We start from the raw sequence: 16,411 nt of genomic DNA on the forward strand, positions 1-16,411 counted from the left end.
GGTAAACTTCCTCAAGAGGTAAAACTTGATGGAATAACTGGAGATGGCAGTTCAAAGATTACCAAACTGAGTCACTGCTTGAATAGTGACTTAGTAGCCTGTGCAATGTGCTTGCATTCTAACCTTGTGAAGGCAGCAGGAGCTGTGACTCAGTGCCTGGGATGCAGCCTACAAGGGACTAAAATTGTGTGTTATCTTTGAAGGGCTGGGTTTTTTCCTTTAGGACAGCAATCTGTGCACAGCAGGGTATTGGGGAACTCACCCCACTGTGCCCAGCAAATGCACAGGAAGCAGAGCTGTGAGGATGGTGTGAGCTCATCCTGAAAACAGGCACAGCAATGTGCAAGTTTGTTACATGGTATTGAATGAAATTCATTTCCTGGCAATGCCATTTATTGTAGGAAGGCTGACTCTCCCTCTGCCAAGAGAGGAGGAGTAGCGTCTATACCAGTATGTAGTTACAGGACAAGGGGTAATGGCTTTAAACTGAAAAGAGGGGAGGTTTAGGAAGCAATTCTTCCCCATGAGGGTGGTGAGGCCCTGGAACAGGCTGCCCAGAGCAGCTGTGGATGTCCTATCCCTGGGAGTGTTCAAGGGCAGGCTGGATGGGGCTTTGAGTGACCTGTTCTAGTGGAAGGTGTCCCTGCCTGTGGCAGGGGGGTTGGACTAGATGATCGTTAAGGTCACTTCCACCCCAAACTTGTTTTGCTTGTGGGAGAGGTGATACCTGCTTCACAGATGTGGATTGATACACAAGTGTGGAGCTCCAACGCTACTACTTACTTTCCAAGTAGCATGGATTATTCTTGTCTCTGCTGAAGAACTTTTCTTAGCAGCAGAAAATAAAGGCTCTGAACTTAAATCTTGTGCAGCTCAGCCACACCCAGAGCCCTCAACAATGTCCTCCCTCAAAGCCACACACCTACAGGCAATATCAAGTGTGTAAGAGGATGATCAGGTAGTTCATACTTCAGATGGCAGCTTTCAACTTGGTGCATGTTATTCCTCAAATGGTACTTGCAGTAGCTGTGCTCCTCACGATTTCAGACTGAAGCAGTGGCTTGTTTTTTGGGGTCAGGTAGCCAAGCTGCTTTCTCCCCTTGTTCTTAAAGCAGGGAGCTGGGCTTTCATTTTTAGCTCTGCTAGAAATAAACTTACGTCCCACATTCCGAGGTGGATGGTGTCAGTGTTAAGCTGCAGGATTTTATTTAACCTCCCCTATATCCAGACTGGAAGTTTTCCCAAGAATAAGAAAATGCTGCTTAAAGCAGCTTGTAGGCTGGAGCAGAAAATGGCACTGAACCAGGGTTGCTTTTACCTTGGATGCTCCAGACAATTCTGGTGCTGTCTGGAGATGCTTTTCCTGCAGCAACTCAATGTAGTAAGCCTACCAGCTCAGTGAATACTTAAAAAGCAGTTACTTAGACATTAAGGCAACACTGTGACAGTAGCCAAGTTCCCATGCAGTGAGATTTAAATATAACCCCTTTCTACATACCAAGAGTAAATGACTAAAGCCTCTGATAAGTGACTGCTTCATAAAAAACACTCTGCTTTATTAGAAAAGTTACAGTAAAAATGTAAAAAACCCACAAAGTTACTACAAAAATCTATGTACAAGTTCTGCAGGACTGCAGAGCATGTCTCTCCAAGGCTGCTAGGGCTGAGCAAGCCTTGCGGCAGGGGTTTCCAAACTGTAAACAGGTTTTTAGTATTTAGAGGCCAGAGTGGGATGTACCTTCCACTACCCAGTGTTGATGCTGCTGAGGGTGCAGGAGCAAAGGTGTCCAGTCAGCACTGTGTAGACTGGCAGCAACACGGGCACTGTAGCCTGACAGTTATTTCCCTTATAATGAAAATTCAGGTAATTTTCTTCCGCAGGCCTCTGAAATGTACCAGGTTTGTAGCCAAGCTGGCTTATGGGGCACAAAGGCTCTTAAACTCATGTCATTACTATCTGCTACTCCCTGCCCTGTGCCAGGTAAGCGCTAAGCTTGCAATTAGACTGGGTTTTTCCTCACGTCGATCATTGCTGGGTGGTAAGGCACTGGGGTGATGCTCAGGCTGGCTCTGCGCAGCTCTCGCCGGGGCTTGGTGGCAGGAGCCAGGCTCCGCGGTGGGTGCACCTCCAGGGGCTGCCCCGCTCTCACCAAGTGCTCGGCGTCCCTCTGCCGAAGGTCCGCGGGGCTGTCGTTGGGCAGGGACGAACGCCGCCATGTCGATGGTAAAGGCACGTGCACCAGGTCCCTGCTCTCGTCCCTCACCCGAGGGCTTTCTTCCATAGGCACAGGCTGTTGTTCCCCAAGGCTGGGCTCCTCGCAGGTCCTGAGAACGGGGGGAGCTCTGTCCCCAGCCCCGTGAATGCTTCTTTCCATGCCTACTGGGAAAGATTTGGGGTACAGTGAGACAAGGAAGAATATTTTACAATGAGAGTGGTAGAACACTGGCACAGGTTGCCCAGAGTGGTGGTGGATGCCCCATCCCTGGAAATATTTAAGGCCAGGCTGAATGGGGCTCTGAGCAACCTGATCTGGGTGAAGATGTCACTGTTCATTATAGGGGGTTGGACTAGATAAGCTTTGAAGGTCCCTTCTAAACTATTCTATGAGCATCAAGATATCTAATCTTCTCATTAAAATCAGTGCCCGTGGAGCACTTGTTCAAGGCCAACAAAGTCCCACACCCACACCGCTCCTCACTCTGCTCCAGGCTCTTGCTGCCAGGGAAAGGAATTTAAACTCCTTTTAATTCAGTAGGATCAGCAAAGCCCCAGCCTGGGTTTCCTCTCACCTTTGGTCTGTCCAGGATGCAGGTTCATGTTACTCAGCCTCTGGTTCAGCTCCTGGTTTGCCCACATGTAACGGCTCAGCTCCTTCTCCAGCACCTGAATCCTGGCCTCGTACTGCAGCTTGCTGCTGGCCAGCCCCTCGTCCATGTGCTCTACAAAGAAAAACAAGGCCATTTCAAGCTGCGAGCCCTGTGAAAGACAAACACTGTGCCACTGCTGCCCGTTTTGGAGCTGGGTGGTTACCGCGGCTCTGCTGGAGCAGTAACTGTATGTTCTGCTCGTGCTCCTTCTGCTGCAGGGTGAGCTGCCGGTCCATCTCTAGGCGCTGCCGTTCCACAGCTGCCTCCAGCCAGTACACCAGCTGCTGCTGCTCCTCCAGCTGCATCTCCAGCTCCGAGAAGGCAATGTGCTGCCTGTGCTGATCCTCTCGCAGCGTCACCACCTGGCCAGGGCCCAAGAGCAAGAAACATCTCAGCTCCTTCAGAGCCTGGAAGCTTTCCCACACCACTGAGCCTGATCAAGTTACTTTTTTGGGTACAGCGTACAAAGGTTAGTAGTTCTGGGATGTCACAGGTGCCTTGCAGAGGGAAGAGCAACATGTGGCTGCACTGCTGTGGCAGAGCCACTGCAGGGATCCATGCATCCTGTTCACTAGTTAGGCTTCTCTCCCAGATGTTGGGGACAGGTGGGGATCATGGTGCTGTGGCTTTGTGACCTGACTTTACAGGGTAAACGTACAGTAGGATGCAAGCAGAAAGCTTTAAACTGAGGAAAATGAGAGTTTGGTCAGATACTAGAGCTCCCACCAGCCCAGAGGGCAGTTGTCTCCCACCTTATCAAAGTACTTGCAGAGCAGAGCTCGGGTCTCGGAGGAGGACAGGTAGCTGAGCTTGGCCATGAGGTTCATCTCGCACTGGGACAGCAGGCTGGCTGAGGCCCGCAGGACTCGTTGCCTGCATGTGATGGACTCATTCTTGTACTCGATGGCTGCATCCAGAGCCTCGATTGCCTCGTCCAACTGGAACAATATCCGTTCTTCCTGCCAGGGCAGAGCTGCAGTTACTAGAGAGCAAAAGGTTTGCTCTGTCTCACTTTGCCCTGACCTCCCTTGTCACCGCAGTAGTGCTGGCAAGAATGTGGGTATGCACAGTTTGGGGATGTTGGGGAATATCTGCTAACAACCCCATGCTCAGGTCTTTACTTAGAATCACAGACTCATTTAGGTTGGAAAAGACTTTTAAGATCAAGTCCCGCCATTAAGCTAGCACTGCCAAGTCCACCACTAAGCCATGTCCCTAAGCACCACAACTACATGTCTTTTAAATGACTTCAGGGATGGTGATTCCACCGCTTCCCTGGGCAGCCTGTTCCAATGCCCGACAACCCTTTTGGTTGAAGAAATTTTTCCTAACATCCAATCTAAACCTCCCTGGGTGCAACTTGAGGCTATTTCCTCTCTCCTATCACTTGTTGGGAGATGAGACAGACACCCATCTCCCTACAACCTCCTTTCAGGTATTTTTTTCTTACTACTTTCTGCTCTTGTAAACAGAGGAGCCCAGCCCAAGAAAAGGTACCTCTGGGGACAGCAGGGTGCCCTGACGCAGCTTGTTGTCGAGTTCCAACCTCTGTTTGAGCAGCTGGTCCTTCTCCTGGCGCAGGCTGTTGATCTCCTGGCGGATCTGCTGCTGGTCGTGGGCGCTGCTGTGACGCAGCTGCCCGTTCTTCTCGGTCAGCTCCTTCTCCAGGTGCTCCAGGCGGCTGGACACACGTACTATGTCATCTGTCAGGGCCTGAAGCAGAAGATGCTCAAGGGGATCTGCTCCAAAGGCAAGTCAGGCCCCCAGTCCCTTTCTACTCCCACCTCTGCTGGAAATCAAGCAAGGGGTTGAGGTGTTACGCTCCTGTCCTACCTGGCTGGAACGCAGCCGTTTGCTCTCCAGGCCATTCTTCTCCTGCAGCAGGGCTTCCTTTTTGGCCACGATAGCTTCCCGCTTCCGCAGCTCATCTTCCAGCTCATCCAGGGCCCGGCGCTGCTCCAGAACTTTATCCATCTCTGTATCCAGCCACTTTTTCTGTTCCTCGATTTTCTGATGGAAGGAGAGGCAAAAGGCATGTGTGTGCGTGCAGACAGCAGCAATGCTTAAGACTGCCAGACTAAGGAGCAATGGAGTTGAGAGTCTTGAGTCCATCTCTGCTAACACTGGTTTTATCCTTCCAGCTGCTCTGAGAGGCAGAGCTGAGCTACAACCACAGCTGCCAAGGAGCCCGTGGGGGCTGCATCTCTCACTGCCCTTCTGCTAATAGACAAGACTTCACAGTTTCTCTACCAATGATAGAATTTAGAAGAGAATCCTGGTCCTTGGGGTAATGTAAGATCTAAGTCCTCTGCTACTAGGCACAAGTGACATTCTGGACTGTCCTCCTCAAGGGCAGGATGGGCTATGTCCCATCTCAACTTGAAGCCCTTGCTTCCTCCCCATCAACCAGTATTCTGCTACAGCCACCCCCTTGAAACTGGAAGTGGCAGGTTCGCTCTGCCTGTACCTGCTGCTGCTCCAGGCTGATCATGGAGCCATTGCTGCCGCTCCGCCGCTTCCTCTGGAAAGCTGCTATTTCCTCTGTTTTGATGCGCAGGATTTTCTGGTGCTGCTCATGCTTCAGTTCCAGTTCCTGTACGGGAAGGAGTAGCTGTAAGCCTCGAGAGGAAGTTTCTGTTCTCTGCTAGTTCTTTGGATACTCCTAAAAAAAAATCCTCTCTCCATCCCAAGCTCTCCAAGACAACCACAGACCCCATCAGAGCTACTCATCTGCCCAACAGCTTGCGGAGCCCACCCATCATCGTTTTCACAAATACGGTGGTAGCACAACTGCTCCTGCCTGTTCCTACCTTGACTTGGTGCTGCCTCTTATTCACCTCCGTCTCCAGCCGCCGTTTCTGCTCGCTCTCCTCCCGCAGCCGGCGCTGCAGCTGGCCCTGCTGCCGCCGCATCAGCTGAATGTTCCTCTCCAGCTCCTGCACTCGCTTCTCGCTCTGGGCTGAGAGTGACACCAGCCTCTCCGTCGCCTGCTTCTTCTTGCACAGAACCTGCCAGACGGCAAAAGCTGCCCTTGGGCTCGGTGCCTTTTGCAGAGATGTCTCCCAGCTCTGCCCCTGCCCACCTCCCCAGGCAGACAGAACCCTTCCCACTCACCCGTGCCTTGCTCTGTGCAGCGGCCACACGCGTGCGGTATTCCTGCAGCTTGCGCTTCTCCCCGGGGTCGCACAGCTCTTTGCTCTCCAGCTCCTGGAGCTGCTTCTGGCTGTCGCTCAGCTCTGCCCGCACCTGTTCTGCCTCCTGCTCCAGCTCACTGATCTTCTGGCAGTACTGCCTGTTCAAAGCCTGCGCATCCTTGCCTGCAACACATCCCCCCTCTGCCGTGACCTCCAGGCCCCTTTCCTCGCAGGCAGGATCCTGCCAAGTGATGAATCTTTCCTCTCTCTCTCCCCAACTATTTTTTGCTACTGAATGCTCCCCTTCCTTCAGCTGCTCCAGGGAAGGGAGAAACCAATGGGAAAGGTCTCAGCTGGAGGGATGGAGAAACAGGGCTCTGCTGCCTACAGGAGAAGGGACTGAGCATAAGCAATGCAGGGACAGAAGGTGAGGATGGGAGTAGAGACAAACCACCCCAGTTAGGAGATTTCATGGGGAATGGGTGCACGTTCCTGCCAGCAGCTCTGCACCTGTCTTAATGAGCTCCGTGATCAGCTCCTCCTTCATGCGGATGTTGATCGCCAGCTCTCGGATCTTCTGCTGTGCTTGCACCAGCCTCCACTCAGAACCTTTCCCTGGCAGGCGCTCCTGCCTCCTGCAGACCTCTGCAACACAGATTCCCAGGTGAGGAAGATCCTGTCTTAGCAGCCAGGTGACAGAAGAACAATCTGACTTGTAGCCAAGATCTGGCACAGCGTTGCTGAGGGTCACCTGCAGCTTCTGCCAAAACACGCAGCTCTCGCCAGAGCCCCAGTGGCTCAAGTTTCTCCTTAAGAAAAGCAGCTGCTAGACTGTCATCTGCTCCATTTTTGTCCTCTGGGCTCACCCAGGTGAGATACGCTGCCTTCCTATCAACAGTACCCAACAAAGCACCACCAGCCCTAGGAAGACTGTCCAATAACCTACAGCTGGCACTTGCCTTTTGACAGCTCCAGCTGCTCCTCCGGAATCGAGTGGGCATTGCCTCCACTTAGCTCCTCGCTCAACTTGCAGATCTCCTTCTTGCTCCAGCTTCGGATCCCGTTTCTAGAAGGAGTAGCAAATGAATTAGTAGTGTCTGGGTACTGCCAGAGCTGTTCCCAGTAAGATCCACAAGCTTCAGAAGGAGATAGAAACAGTAGCTGTGGTCAGGAAAGATGGTAATTAGCTCCCCAGCAAGCAGGCAGCTGTCTTGGTAGAATTACTGACCCCAGAGACAGTGTTTGCTTCTACATCCTACGTGAGGGCTGAGTCACATGAATGCCAGGGCACTGCACAGTGCTGGGACAGTCTCCACTCACCGGCGCTGGGACAGGGACCGTTTCTGTTCCCACTCCTCCTCTTCTCCAGAGGACAGCTCTGCCGGCTTCTCCGGGTCCTGGCTGAGCTCCCTCCTCAGCTCTGCGTCTTTCATCTCTGGATTGCCGGTTGGGCACTGCATGTGGTTCGTGTGCCAGCCGGCTGGGTCCTCCTCCTGGAAGGAGGGGATGCTGTTGAGCTGCTGGGGCAGAGGATCAAAAAGAGAGGGAACATGCTGTGTGAGAGAGGGTGCTAGGAAAAGCAGGTGGCTACCACTGCTAGACACAAAGAAAAGCAACACAATGGAGTTGAACGTGTTTTCAGGAGGAATGGTGTGTTGCTAGACCCAGCTGCCTGCCCTCCCGCTTTCTGCTGCTCAGAAGCTGATCAAATCTGAGACCTGCCTGTAACAACCAAGTAAAAGCTTCAGTTTTGAAGCTGGGCTGTTTTTGCCGGAGTTGTGAATCTCTTTGGATGTGAACACTGAGCACAGTCCTCTAGACTACGCCTCTGGCAAGCTTCACATTCAGAGTCAGGGGAAAAAAGCAGTTCCTGCGGTGGAGAGATCTGAAAAGGCAGCAGCTCCTCAATGGCACAGACCTCCTGCACCCTCACCTTCCTGCAAAGAGCTTTTCCACCCTGCTCTGTGGGAAGGAGCCCTGAGGGAACTCCGCTGAGGCCGTGGGATGGGGTGGCATCCAGCGGGGCCGTGTGAGGTCTCTGGCCAGCAGTCACCAGGTGAAGGTTTTCCAGCAGTTCTGGCACACACAGGTTGGGCATTGCCATCTCCAAGCGCACGTGCAGCTCTGAAATCTGATCCTGCTGTTCCTGTAGCTTGTCACTCTAGGAGGCAACGAGAAAAATGTGGTTTTGTACATGTGGATCATGGACTTGCTGCAGAGGAACCTGAAAGCTGGGCTGTGCTTTCCTGGGGAGAAAAAGGAGTAGTGGGACAGGTCCCTACAAAGACAGCAGAGCCCAGAAATACCTGCAGCTTGTACTGCTCCATGGCATCTTCCAGGGCAGCCAGGAAATCCCGGTTCTCCTCCTCCAGGCGCTCCACTTGCCTCTGCAGTTTGGCCACCTGCTCGTCTTTGATGGACTCACACCCCTTGTCGCTGTTCCCCTGCGCCCCAAAATACAAGAGAGGCAGCATCAGCATTCACCTTGTTTCTTCTCTTCCCATGCCGGATTCTGCAAGGGCACAGCAGCTCTGCAGACCCAGACTTTTCCTGTGAATTAAATCTCTCTGCCACAGCTGAATCCAGCTCTCCCTGCCTGCTCTGAGGACCATGACATTCTGCCTCCCCACTGCCTCTTGGCCAGGTTTCTTCTCCTCTCCTGACCCTTCCACTGGGCTGTACTGAGGCCACTGCATTCAGTGACCACCAGATGAACCCCACCTTGGAGCTAAACCAGCCCAAACCCTTACCTGGGCTTTTGCCGGCTTGGAGCCTTGTGCCTCGGGGCTCTGGTCTTCTGCTGAGGTGCTCTCAATGCCGCTATCCAGCCCAGCCGAGGTCAGCTCGCTCCTCTCGCTCTCCACTGCACACAACCACTCCTTAACCCGCAGGATCTGCTCCACCGTCAGGTTACTGTCCTCCTGCAGGTCCATCAGCAGTCGGTACGCGGCATCGGTGCAGGTCCGGTAATGCGCGCACTCGGCCAGCAGCCGAGCCGTGGGGTCGGGCGCACAGCGTTTGGCGGTGGCCGCACGGTTGATGATACGGGTCTCGGAGCGGTGCCGCTGTTCCAGCGCCTTCTGCAGGTTCTTTATCTGACGGTGAAGATCTTCGATGTGCTCCGTCTCCTTGCGGCAGTTCACCACGGCTTTGTTCTGGATGTTTTGAGCCCGGCTGGCGTAGTTCAGAGTATTGAGGCTTTCATCGAAGTCAGCGGAGGATGGGCTGACACAGGCTATCATCACGGTCTGGGCATTCCCCCCCAGAGAGTCTTTCAGGATCCTAGGGAAGAGCACAGCAATTCAAATAGATGAAATAAAATATAATACAATACAGGAATCAGAAAGTTACCAACCCCTTTCAGAAGTTAAACCCAAGGAAAAGCATATTCTCACTCTGCGGATGGCTCAGCATCAATAAAGTGAGCAGAATGATTAGGAATAACAGTTTGGACCATGGCAACTTTCTGTCTGCATAATTCCTGAGGCTGGGAGCACCCCAGCTCTGTGATCGCTGCTAGGCACACGCTACACGGGAACCGGCTGGAGATTGCAAAGGCCACCTGCTCAAGCTAAAAACTAACTGCAGACCACCAAACAAGCCTACTAGGAGCCTTTCTTATTCACTGCCAGGCAGGAAAGGTCAGGACATGGTCTGAGTATCCTATCTGGAAGTGTACAGAGCGGGTCTGTGAAAGCAGAAGGGACAAGTGGCCCTGCAAGCTCTCCTCTCAGCTACCCTGGGGACTTTTCCACCACCCAACCTTGCAGGCTGGATGTGAGAAAAGCAGGGAGAAGCATCACCTCCCTCCTGCTGGGCCAAGAGCCTGTGAAATGTATAGAGCATGGGGGACCCATCTGTACCTGGTGATTTTGGAGTCCCTGTAGGGAATGTGGCTGCTCTTCCTGCGAGGGTCTCCCAAAGCACTGATGACGTTGCCCAATGCCAGGAGGCCACTGTTGATATGAATACTCTCCTTCAGCCTCTCCCCCGTGTTTCCTGTCTTCACAATTCGCTCCGAGCCTGCCAGATCCACAAAGTGAAACTTGGAAACCAGGACCTGGCCCGAGGCGGGGATGGAGGCAGGGGGGTGGTGGAGGAGCAGGCGGCCGGCCCCGCGCCGCTGTTCCATGGTCACTGTGAAGATGGTGTGCGAGCGGCTCGACTGCCTGTTGATGTGGGTCGCTCCTGTGTGCTTGGCTGTGTTCCCCATCTCCAGCAGGCTCAGCACCTCATCCAGCCCTTCTACTTCTGCCTCCTTCACACCGCAGAGCACTGCAACAGCAAACAGAGCTGTGGCTGTGCCCAAGGATGCAGATACTCTGCACAGCCTGGTGCCATCACCCTGCCCACACAGACCAGCTTTTCAGCACCAAGAAGGACTAAGCACAGCAACCTGCTGCAGGGGAGGGATGGAGGGAGAAGACCTGGCTCTGCCATCAGGAACAAATAGCCCAACACTGGCCTTAGCGTGGGGAGAAAAGGGTGCTCGTGAGAAGCCACACATACCAATGTTCCCCTTGTCATCCTCACGGATCTGGATGTCTTTGCTGGCTGTATCCACCCGCAGTAGGTCCCGAAACTCCTCCTTGTACACTTCCAGATAGGACACTCGGACCATGTAGTCGATCAGGTCATTCTCATCGATGAGCCTGAAGGTCTCGGCCATGGCTCGCGGGATGATGCCCTGCTCATCTTCATTGATGGAAGCTGCCAAAGAGATGCATGCGGTGACGGGGGGCAGCGAATGCCCGGGGTGCCCCTGCTGGCCGGGGCCAGAGCCATGGGCAAGAGCCTGCCTGAGCGCATGTCAGCTGGACAGCAGCAGCCTCACAGCTTTCCCACCGCTCGGCCCTCACAGCCTGGATTAAACATCCCCCTGAGTGTTTCTAAGCAAATCCTATCCCACTGCTGTGCTGGACTCCAGTAATGCTGCTTGTTTCCTGTCCTTCCTCAAGAAGGAAAAAGCATGTTAGCATTTCAGCAGGTAGCAAACAGCACACCTGTAGCTACACCACGCTGTCTTTTGAAGCCAGCACAACTCCACAACCTCTCCCAGCTCTGAGAAGTTGTGGGGGATTTGTTTGTTTGTGTGTGTTTGTTTTGAGTTTGCAGCCTGCTTGTATCTGGCCACAGCACTCTGCTGTCTGAATTTCTGAATTGTAAATGGTTTTGCTTTTGTGTTCAACAGCCACATAAAAAGGCCATCCCCAAATGTGATGCAATGACAGCCTGAACTGGGAAACTGAAAACAGAGGTAAACTGAAAGTATGGAAACAATTTAATGTTTACAAATTGTGCAGTTAACTAAGGCTGACGAAAACATTTACAGTACATCCTGGTGAGATACCAACAATACCATTAAACCAGCACTTATGCTAGGGAAAGGTTTCCTCTTTCCTTCTCTCCTTCACATAAACAAACTAACATGAATACCACCCCACAGTTCTCCTTAGGGCATATTTCAGGACAAAGCTGATAGATTCCAGCTAGGTGATGGCAGTGGTGCCCTAGGAAGATCACCACCACCTCCAGAACAGCCATGGTCCTCTCTGGAGTGGCAGAGAAGAAAACCTGCTTGCTGTGATCTCAAAGAAGGTGTTGTCCAGGGGGGATGGTTACAGCAACATGGGTGGTGGGAGGAGAAGCTTTTGGGGTGGGCAGGATGGAGATGGGTGGTGGTTGGGTTGGTGGGGTTCGGCTGGGGGGGCTGGGAGGGTCAAGAGGGAAGGCAGGGTAGAAGGAGCATATTGGGATGGTGATGTTGGAAGTGATGGAGATGGTGATGCTGTTGGTTTGGATGGAGAGAGCAAAGCTGGTGAGATGGGTGGTGATGGTGGCAACGGTGAGGCTGCTGAGTTGGGAGCGATGGCTGGGACGGTGACGGTGGTGTCTTGAAACGAAGGGACATGGTGATGTGGCAGTGGTGGGTTGCTGAGGAGAGCAGAGGAGGGTGGAGATGCTGGTGGGAGAGGGATGCTGGTGGGAGAGGGATGGTGGTGGGACCGGGATGCTGGTGGGATGCTGGTGGGACAGGGATGCTGGTGGGACCGGGATGCAGGCGGGCACGGTGCCGCGACTCACCGACGCTGGCCTCCCCGATGGTGTAGGTCTTGCCGGAGCCGGTCTGCCCGTAGGCGAAGACGGTGGCGTTGATGCCGCGGAAGAAGGCCCGCAGCAGCGGCTGCACGCAGGCCCGGTACACGGCCGCCTGCCCCGCCGCCTCGGGCAGCACGGCGGCGAAGCGGAAGCGGCGGCGGCCCAGCGCCACCTCGCCGGTGGCAGCGTCGCCCCGCAGGCAGGGTCGGTGTCCCCGCAGCGCCTCCCGGGGCAGCAGCGGCCGCACCCGCACCGCCACCCGCACCGCCGCGCCCTCCGCCGCCATGGCGGGGCGGCCCCGGGCAGCGGGATGGGCCCGGCCCGGCGCGCAGCGATGGCGTCAGGCGGCTCCGCACGGCGCCGCGGAGGGGGAGAGGAGGGGGAGAGGAGGGGAGAGGAGGGGAGAGGAGGGCTCGGCGGAGCAGAAAGGAAACAGCCTGGAAGGGAGCGGGTGGAATGCGCGGTGGGGTTGAGGTGGCGGCTGCGGACACGAGTGGGCTGCGGGGGTCATGGGGTGGGTACTCCATCATTTGTGAGACAATGCTCGGGCACTAGTGACATGCTCCATCATTTTTGAGGTTCTCCGTCACTTGTCAGACAACGCTCTGTTGCTCCATCACTTGTGAGGCAACGCTTGGTCACTAATGGCACACTCCTCATGAGATGCTCCATTGCTTCCGAGACAATGCTCTGTTGCTTTTGAGATACTCCATCACTTGTGAGATTCTCCCGCACTTTCGTGACAACGCTCCATCACTCGTGGAATGCTCCATCACTTGTCAGACAATGCTCCATTGCTCTTGAGATGCTCCATCACTTGTGAGACAATGCTCAGTCGCTAATGACACACTCCATCGCTTGTTTGACAACACTCCATCACTTGCACGATGCTCCATCACTTGTGAGACAACGCTCCACCACTTGTGAGACACTCCATCCCTTGTGAGATAACACTGCATCACTCGTGAGATGCCTCACCACTCCTCGCAGACAGCCCTGCAGTTGCCACAGGGAAGGGACAAGGGGCTGCGTGGCCCTGCCAAGGGACAATGCTCCTGATGTGAAGATGTGGCCAGCCTCCTGGGATATGGTTTGCAGAGCAGCTGGTGCAGGCAACTGGTGCTTCCCGGCTGCCTACCACGCTGGGGAATGATGGGGCCTGCTCCGGGCACTGACGTGTATTTGGGATGATCTGAGTGATAACAGAGTTTTTCATCTGGCCGCCTGCAGCTCCCTCTGCACCGCCCCTGCAGCCGCGGGGAGGGGGATGGCCCTCACAGGTCCCCTGGGTGCCGTGGGAAGTGCGGGCTCCTCGGCTGCGCGGAGGGAGTCACACACGCCGCTGGGACCACTGGCAAGTCATGGCTGCGCTCGGCATGGGGCTGCGGCTCCCGCTGCGCCGCAGTGCCAGCTTCACCCCTGACCACCCTGCCCTCATGGAGATGCCCGGTCCCACCACCCTGAAGATGGAAGCAAATGTCCTTGTTATGGGAGCAGACAATGTAGGGAAATCAGGTAAGAACTGACCGTGGGCTAGGAGCAGGGGTTTCCCAGGCAGGGAGACCTGTTTTTTCCCCCCAAAAAAGGCTGAAAACTGCAGCAGTGTTTGGAGAACAAACTGCAGAGAACAGCCCCATGGAGCAAGCTGGTGAGATGAGGCTGAGCTTTCGGGTAGGATGGTGATTCGAGGTGGGGAAGCTCAGCACAACCTCGCAGGCAACAGGTGAGCAGCTGGGGAAGGTATTTTCTGCTGAGCTGTGGTTTGTTGATGCTCTGGTTCGTGCTGCGCCTCTGCTCTGCTTGCAGACAGGGAGATAATAGGGGGATGGTGCCTGACTCTGCTCTGGATTAAAAAATGTAAATCCTTCAGGTTTAGGGTTATTCTGATGGTGCTTATTCTCCTCTCTGCAGCTCTGACTGTGCGTTTCCTCACCCGGCGCTTTATCGGGGAGTACGGAGACATGGGTGAGTGCCAGACCAGGGCCAGGTGGTTCCCATTAGGGACGGGGGTCAGGAGGCCAGCTGGCTCCTGCCTGCAGGATTTCATTGCTTTCCATCCTTTCCTGCCTTTTTCCAGAGCCTTTGCTTGCTCCTGGGGTGCTCGATGGTTGTATTTGTTCAGTGACTCATCTCTTTGGGGTGCAAAAGGTCCTGGGTGGCAGCTGGTGTCAGCAGTGTGCCTGGGGACTATATGCTGTGGTGGTGACAGCCCTGGAGGCCACCATGTGCTGCATAGGTGTTGCTGTGTGAAACGAGTCTGCAGACCTTGCCTTGTAGAGCATGGTCTACCAGGGTGGACATGACAGGTTTGTCCCCATGAGGAGAAGACCTGGGTTGAATGAGCTCTCTTCTGGGTTGATGAAGATGATGATTTTTCTCATTGTCTTGGCAGAATTCATTTACAGCCACAACCTGACTGTGGATGGCCGAGAGATTCTCTTCCACATCTGGGATGTCCCCAGTTCCCAGGTGAGAGGGCTCCTCTTCCATCCCTTGTTTTCACTCTGGGGAGAAAAAAGAGGTCTACTAAAAGTTGCATGGGGGGGAACTATAGGCATAGGCAAAACTCTCGTGTCAGGTGGTCTGTAGACAACTAAATCCTTGCCTGCAGCAGCCTTGCTGACAGGGTAGCAAGAGCCACCATAGCCCATGGTCCTCTGACTGAGGACATTGGGGCTGAAGCACAAATGTAGTCAACCTGGACTGAGGATCACAGCACCCTGTGCTAGCAGGCAGGTGTGAAAGGGGGGAGCTGGATAAAAACCTTCCTTTTCTCTGTCCCCAGGAGCAGGCAGAGGAGGGTTCCTCGGAGGAGAAGCGAATCCAGTGGGCAGACTGCTTTGTCCTGGTCTACAGCATCTGTGACCGCGCCAGCTTCAACATCCTGCCCCTCAAAATCCAGTTCATCAAGGCAGCCAAGGAGGGGCAGAGCCAGGAGAAGGTGCCCATCGTCATTGTGGGCAACAAACGGGACCTGCACCACCAACGGGTGGTGTCCAGTGAGGAGGGTCGGCTCCTGGCCCTCTCTTTAGACTGTGGTTTCTACGAGGTCTCTGCAGCTGAAGCTTATCATGGGGCCCTCATGGTCTTCCACGGACTGGCTGAGCGCATCCCTGACACCAAACTGGCGCTGAAAAAGGGGACGGGGATTCGTGGCATCGTCAAGACCATGTCAGCTGTGTTTGCCCGTAAGCGAACGGATTCACTCTGAGCTATGGCATGGGTGTTGCTTCTCTCTGCAGTGACCAGCTGGACCAAGCCTCCTCCCTGGATGCCCATGGAGATGGTGTGCATCTCCATAAGTACAATGGGTTCCTTGTTGTCCTCCTAACGTTGGGATCTTGGTCTTCTGCCATACACAGCCAGTGCAGCTGAGGACTGTAGTGCCTTCCTCTTGGCTCCATGATAGGACAGAGTCTCTACTCTTTGCTGTACCAGATTTTTAGTTGCCTCCTGAGTTTTCCTTCCATCCTCCAGCGCTGGAAACCACCAGGTGATTTTTGCCACTACTCCAGGCAGCATCATCCCCAGCTCCTTTGGTGGGAGCTGCCTGGGTTGTCGATGAGCAGGGAGGACATGCTGCTTCTGCACAGCCACCTGGCTCCCTGTCCCCCTGCTCCTACCCTGGGATCCTTATTCCTGTTTTCTCACTGGTAACCCTGGAGCACTCATGAGCTGGAAAAGTGGGGGTTTCTTCACCAGGGAGCCGCACCAGCTGCCTCCAGAGGACCTCAGTGAGGGCTGACGCCTCCCATCCCACCCACTTTGCTTTTGAACTGCCCTGCTTGTGGTTCTTTCGCCTACAGCCTTTCAGTGATTGCAGCAGTTTCCTTTGTGCAAGTGTCATACGGGCCCTGCCTGGGAAAATCCAGGCGTGTGGCTGGTTCCCAGGATGGGGATTGCACCGTCCGCCTTCCCAAGCTGCTCCTTCTGCAGGGCTGCCTGTCCCCAGGGAGGAGACGAGGTGGGGAAGGGGTCGCCAGGCTCAACGCTGAACCCTTGTGCTGCTGGGAGGATTTTCGCTGCCTATTCCCAAACCTTTCCCCTGATTTGCCTGGGAAAGCAGCATGTTGGGCATGTGTGTGCAGTACAGACAGTGATTTCTCTGCTCTGTTCTGGAAAAGCAATAAATCATCTTTGGCAGGAGGTCCCCAGCTCCTTTCAGCTGTGAATTTGTACTCAGAACATAGGAAAAGACACGTATTGTGCTGGCACAAGCCCGCACCATCCCTGCAGCAGCAGTGACCTGAGGATATGTTTCCCATACCCGCTCCCTTGGCCCTGGTTTGGGTGTCTTGCCCTGCTCTGCT

General features: G+C 54.4%; 2 protein-coding genes across 4 annotated transcripts; one reads left to right on the forward strand and one right to left on the reverse strand.

The window, feature by feature from the left end:
• Positions 1–1,524: 1,524 nt before the first annotated feature.
• Positions 1,525–12,412, reverse strand: KIF7 (kinesin family member 7). 3 transcript variants are annotated; one of them, XM_065847596.2, is made up of 18 exons: positions 12,087–12,412; positions 10,512–10,712; positions 9,866–10,277; positions 8,753–9,284; positions 8,309–8,446; positions 7,936–8,163; positions 7,323–7,519; positions 6,962–7,068; positions 6,513–6,647; positions 5,983–6,185; positions 5,679–5,876; positions 5,336–5,461; positions 4,702–4,878; positions 4,366–4,581; positions 3,621–3,827; positions 3,032–3,230; positions 2,791–2,940; positions 1,525–2,380 (listed from the first exon to the last, which is right to left on the reverse strand). In XM_065847596.2, the coding sequence occupies exons 1-18, from the start codon at positions 12,385–12,387 to the stop codon at positions 2,001–2,003; spliced, it is 4,107 nt and encodes a 1,368-aa protein (XP_065703668.1). In that variant the 5' UTR covers positions 12,388–12,412; the 3' UTR covers positions 1,525–2,000. The 3 variants fall into 3 exon arrangements, with proteins under 3 accessions (XP_065703668.1, XP_065703669.1, XP_065703670.1); XM_065847597.2 differs by having other exon boundaries at positions 1,525–2,377; positions 7,323–7,522; XM_065847598.2 differs by having other exon boundaries at positions 7,323–7,522; positions 12,087–12,402.
• Positions 12,413–12,556: 144 nt separating this feature from the next.
• On the forward strand, positions 12,557–16,251 carry LOC136106838 (ras-related and estrogen-regulated growth inhibitor-like protein). The gene is made up of 4 exons (XM_065847492.2): positions 12,557–13,616; positions 14,013–14,066; positions 14,494–14,570; positions 14,887–16,251. Exons 1-4 carry the CDS (start codon positions 13,463–13,465, stop codon positions 15,310–15,312), a joined length of 711 nt encoding a protein of 236 aa, XP_065703564.1. The 5' UTR covers positions 12,557–13,462; the 3' UTR covers positions 15,313–16,251.
• Positions 16,252–16,411: the final 160 nt, after the last annotated feature.

The sequence above is a fragment of the Patagioenas fasciata genome, chromosome 12, assembly GCF_037038585.1.
Source record: "Patagioenas fasciata isolate bPatFas1 chromosome 12, bPatFas1.hap1, whole genome shotgun sequence".
NCBI classification, from domain to species: Eukaryota; Metazoa; Chordata; class Aves; order Columbiformes; family Columbidae; genus Patagioenas; species Patagioenas fasciata.

Bases quoted from the DNA above. Each gene is read 5' to 3' on its own strand.
- KIF7 (XM_065847598.2), bottom strand. From the start codon at position 12,387: ATGGCGGCGGAGGGCGCGGCGGTGCGGGTGGCGGTGCGGGTGCGGCCG. The intron at 9,285-9,865 runs GTACAGATGGGT...GCTCTTCCCTAG, and splicing joins AGGGACTCCAAAATCACCAG to GATCCTGAAAGACTCTCTGG. The intron at 7,523-7,935 runs GTGAGGGTGCAG...CCTCTGCCCCAG, and splicing joins GAAAAGCTCTTTGCAGGAAG to CAGCTCAACAGCATCCCCTC.
- LOC136106838 (XM_065847492.2), top strand. From the start codon at position 13,463: ATGGCTGCGCTCGGCATGGGGCTGCGGCTCCCGCTGCGCCGCAGTGCC. The intron at 14,067-14,493 runs GTGAGTGCCAGA...TTGTCTTGGCAG, and splicing joins CGGGGAGTACGGAGACATGG to AATTCATTTACAGCCACAAC. The intron at 14,571-14,886 runs GTGAGAGGGCTC...CTCTGTCCCCAG, and splicing joins GGGATGTCCCCAGTTCCCAG to GAGCAGGCAGAGGAGGGTTC.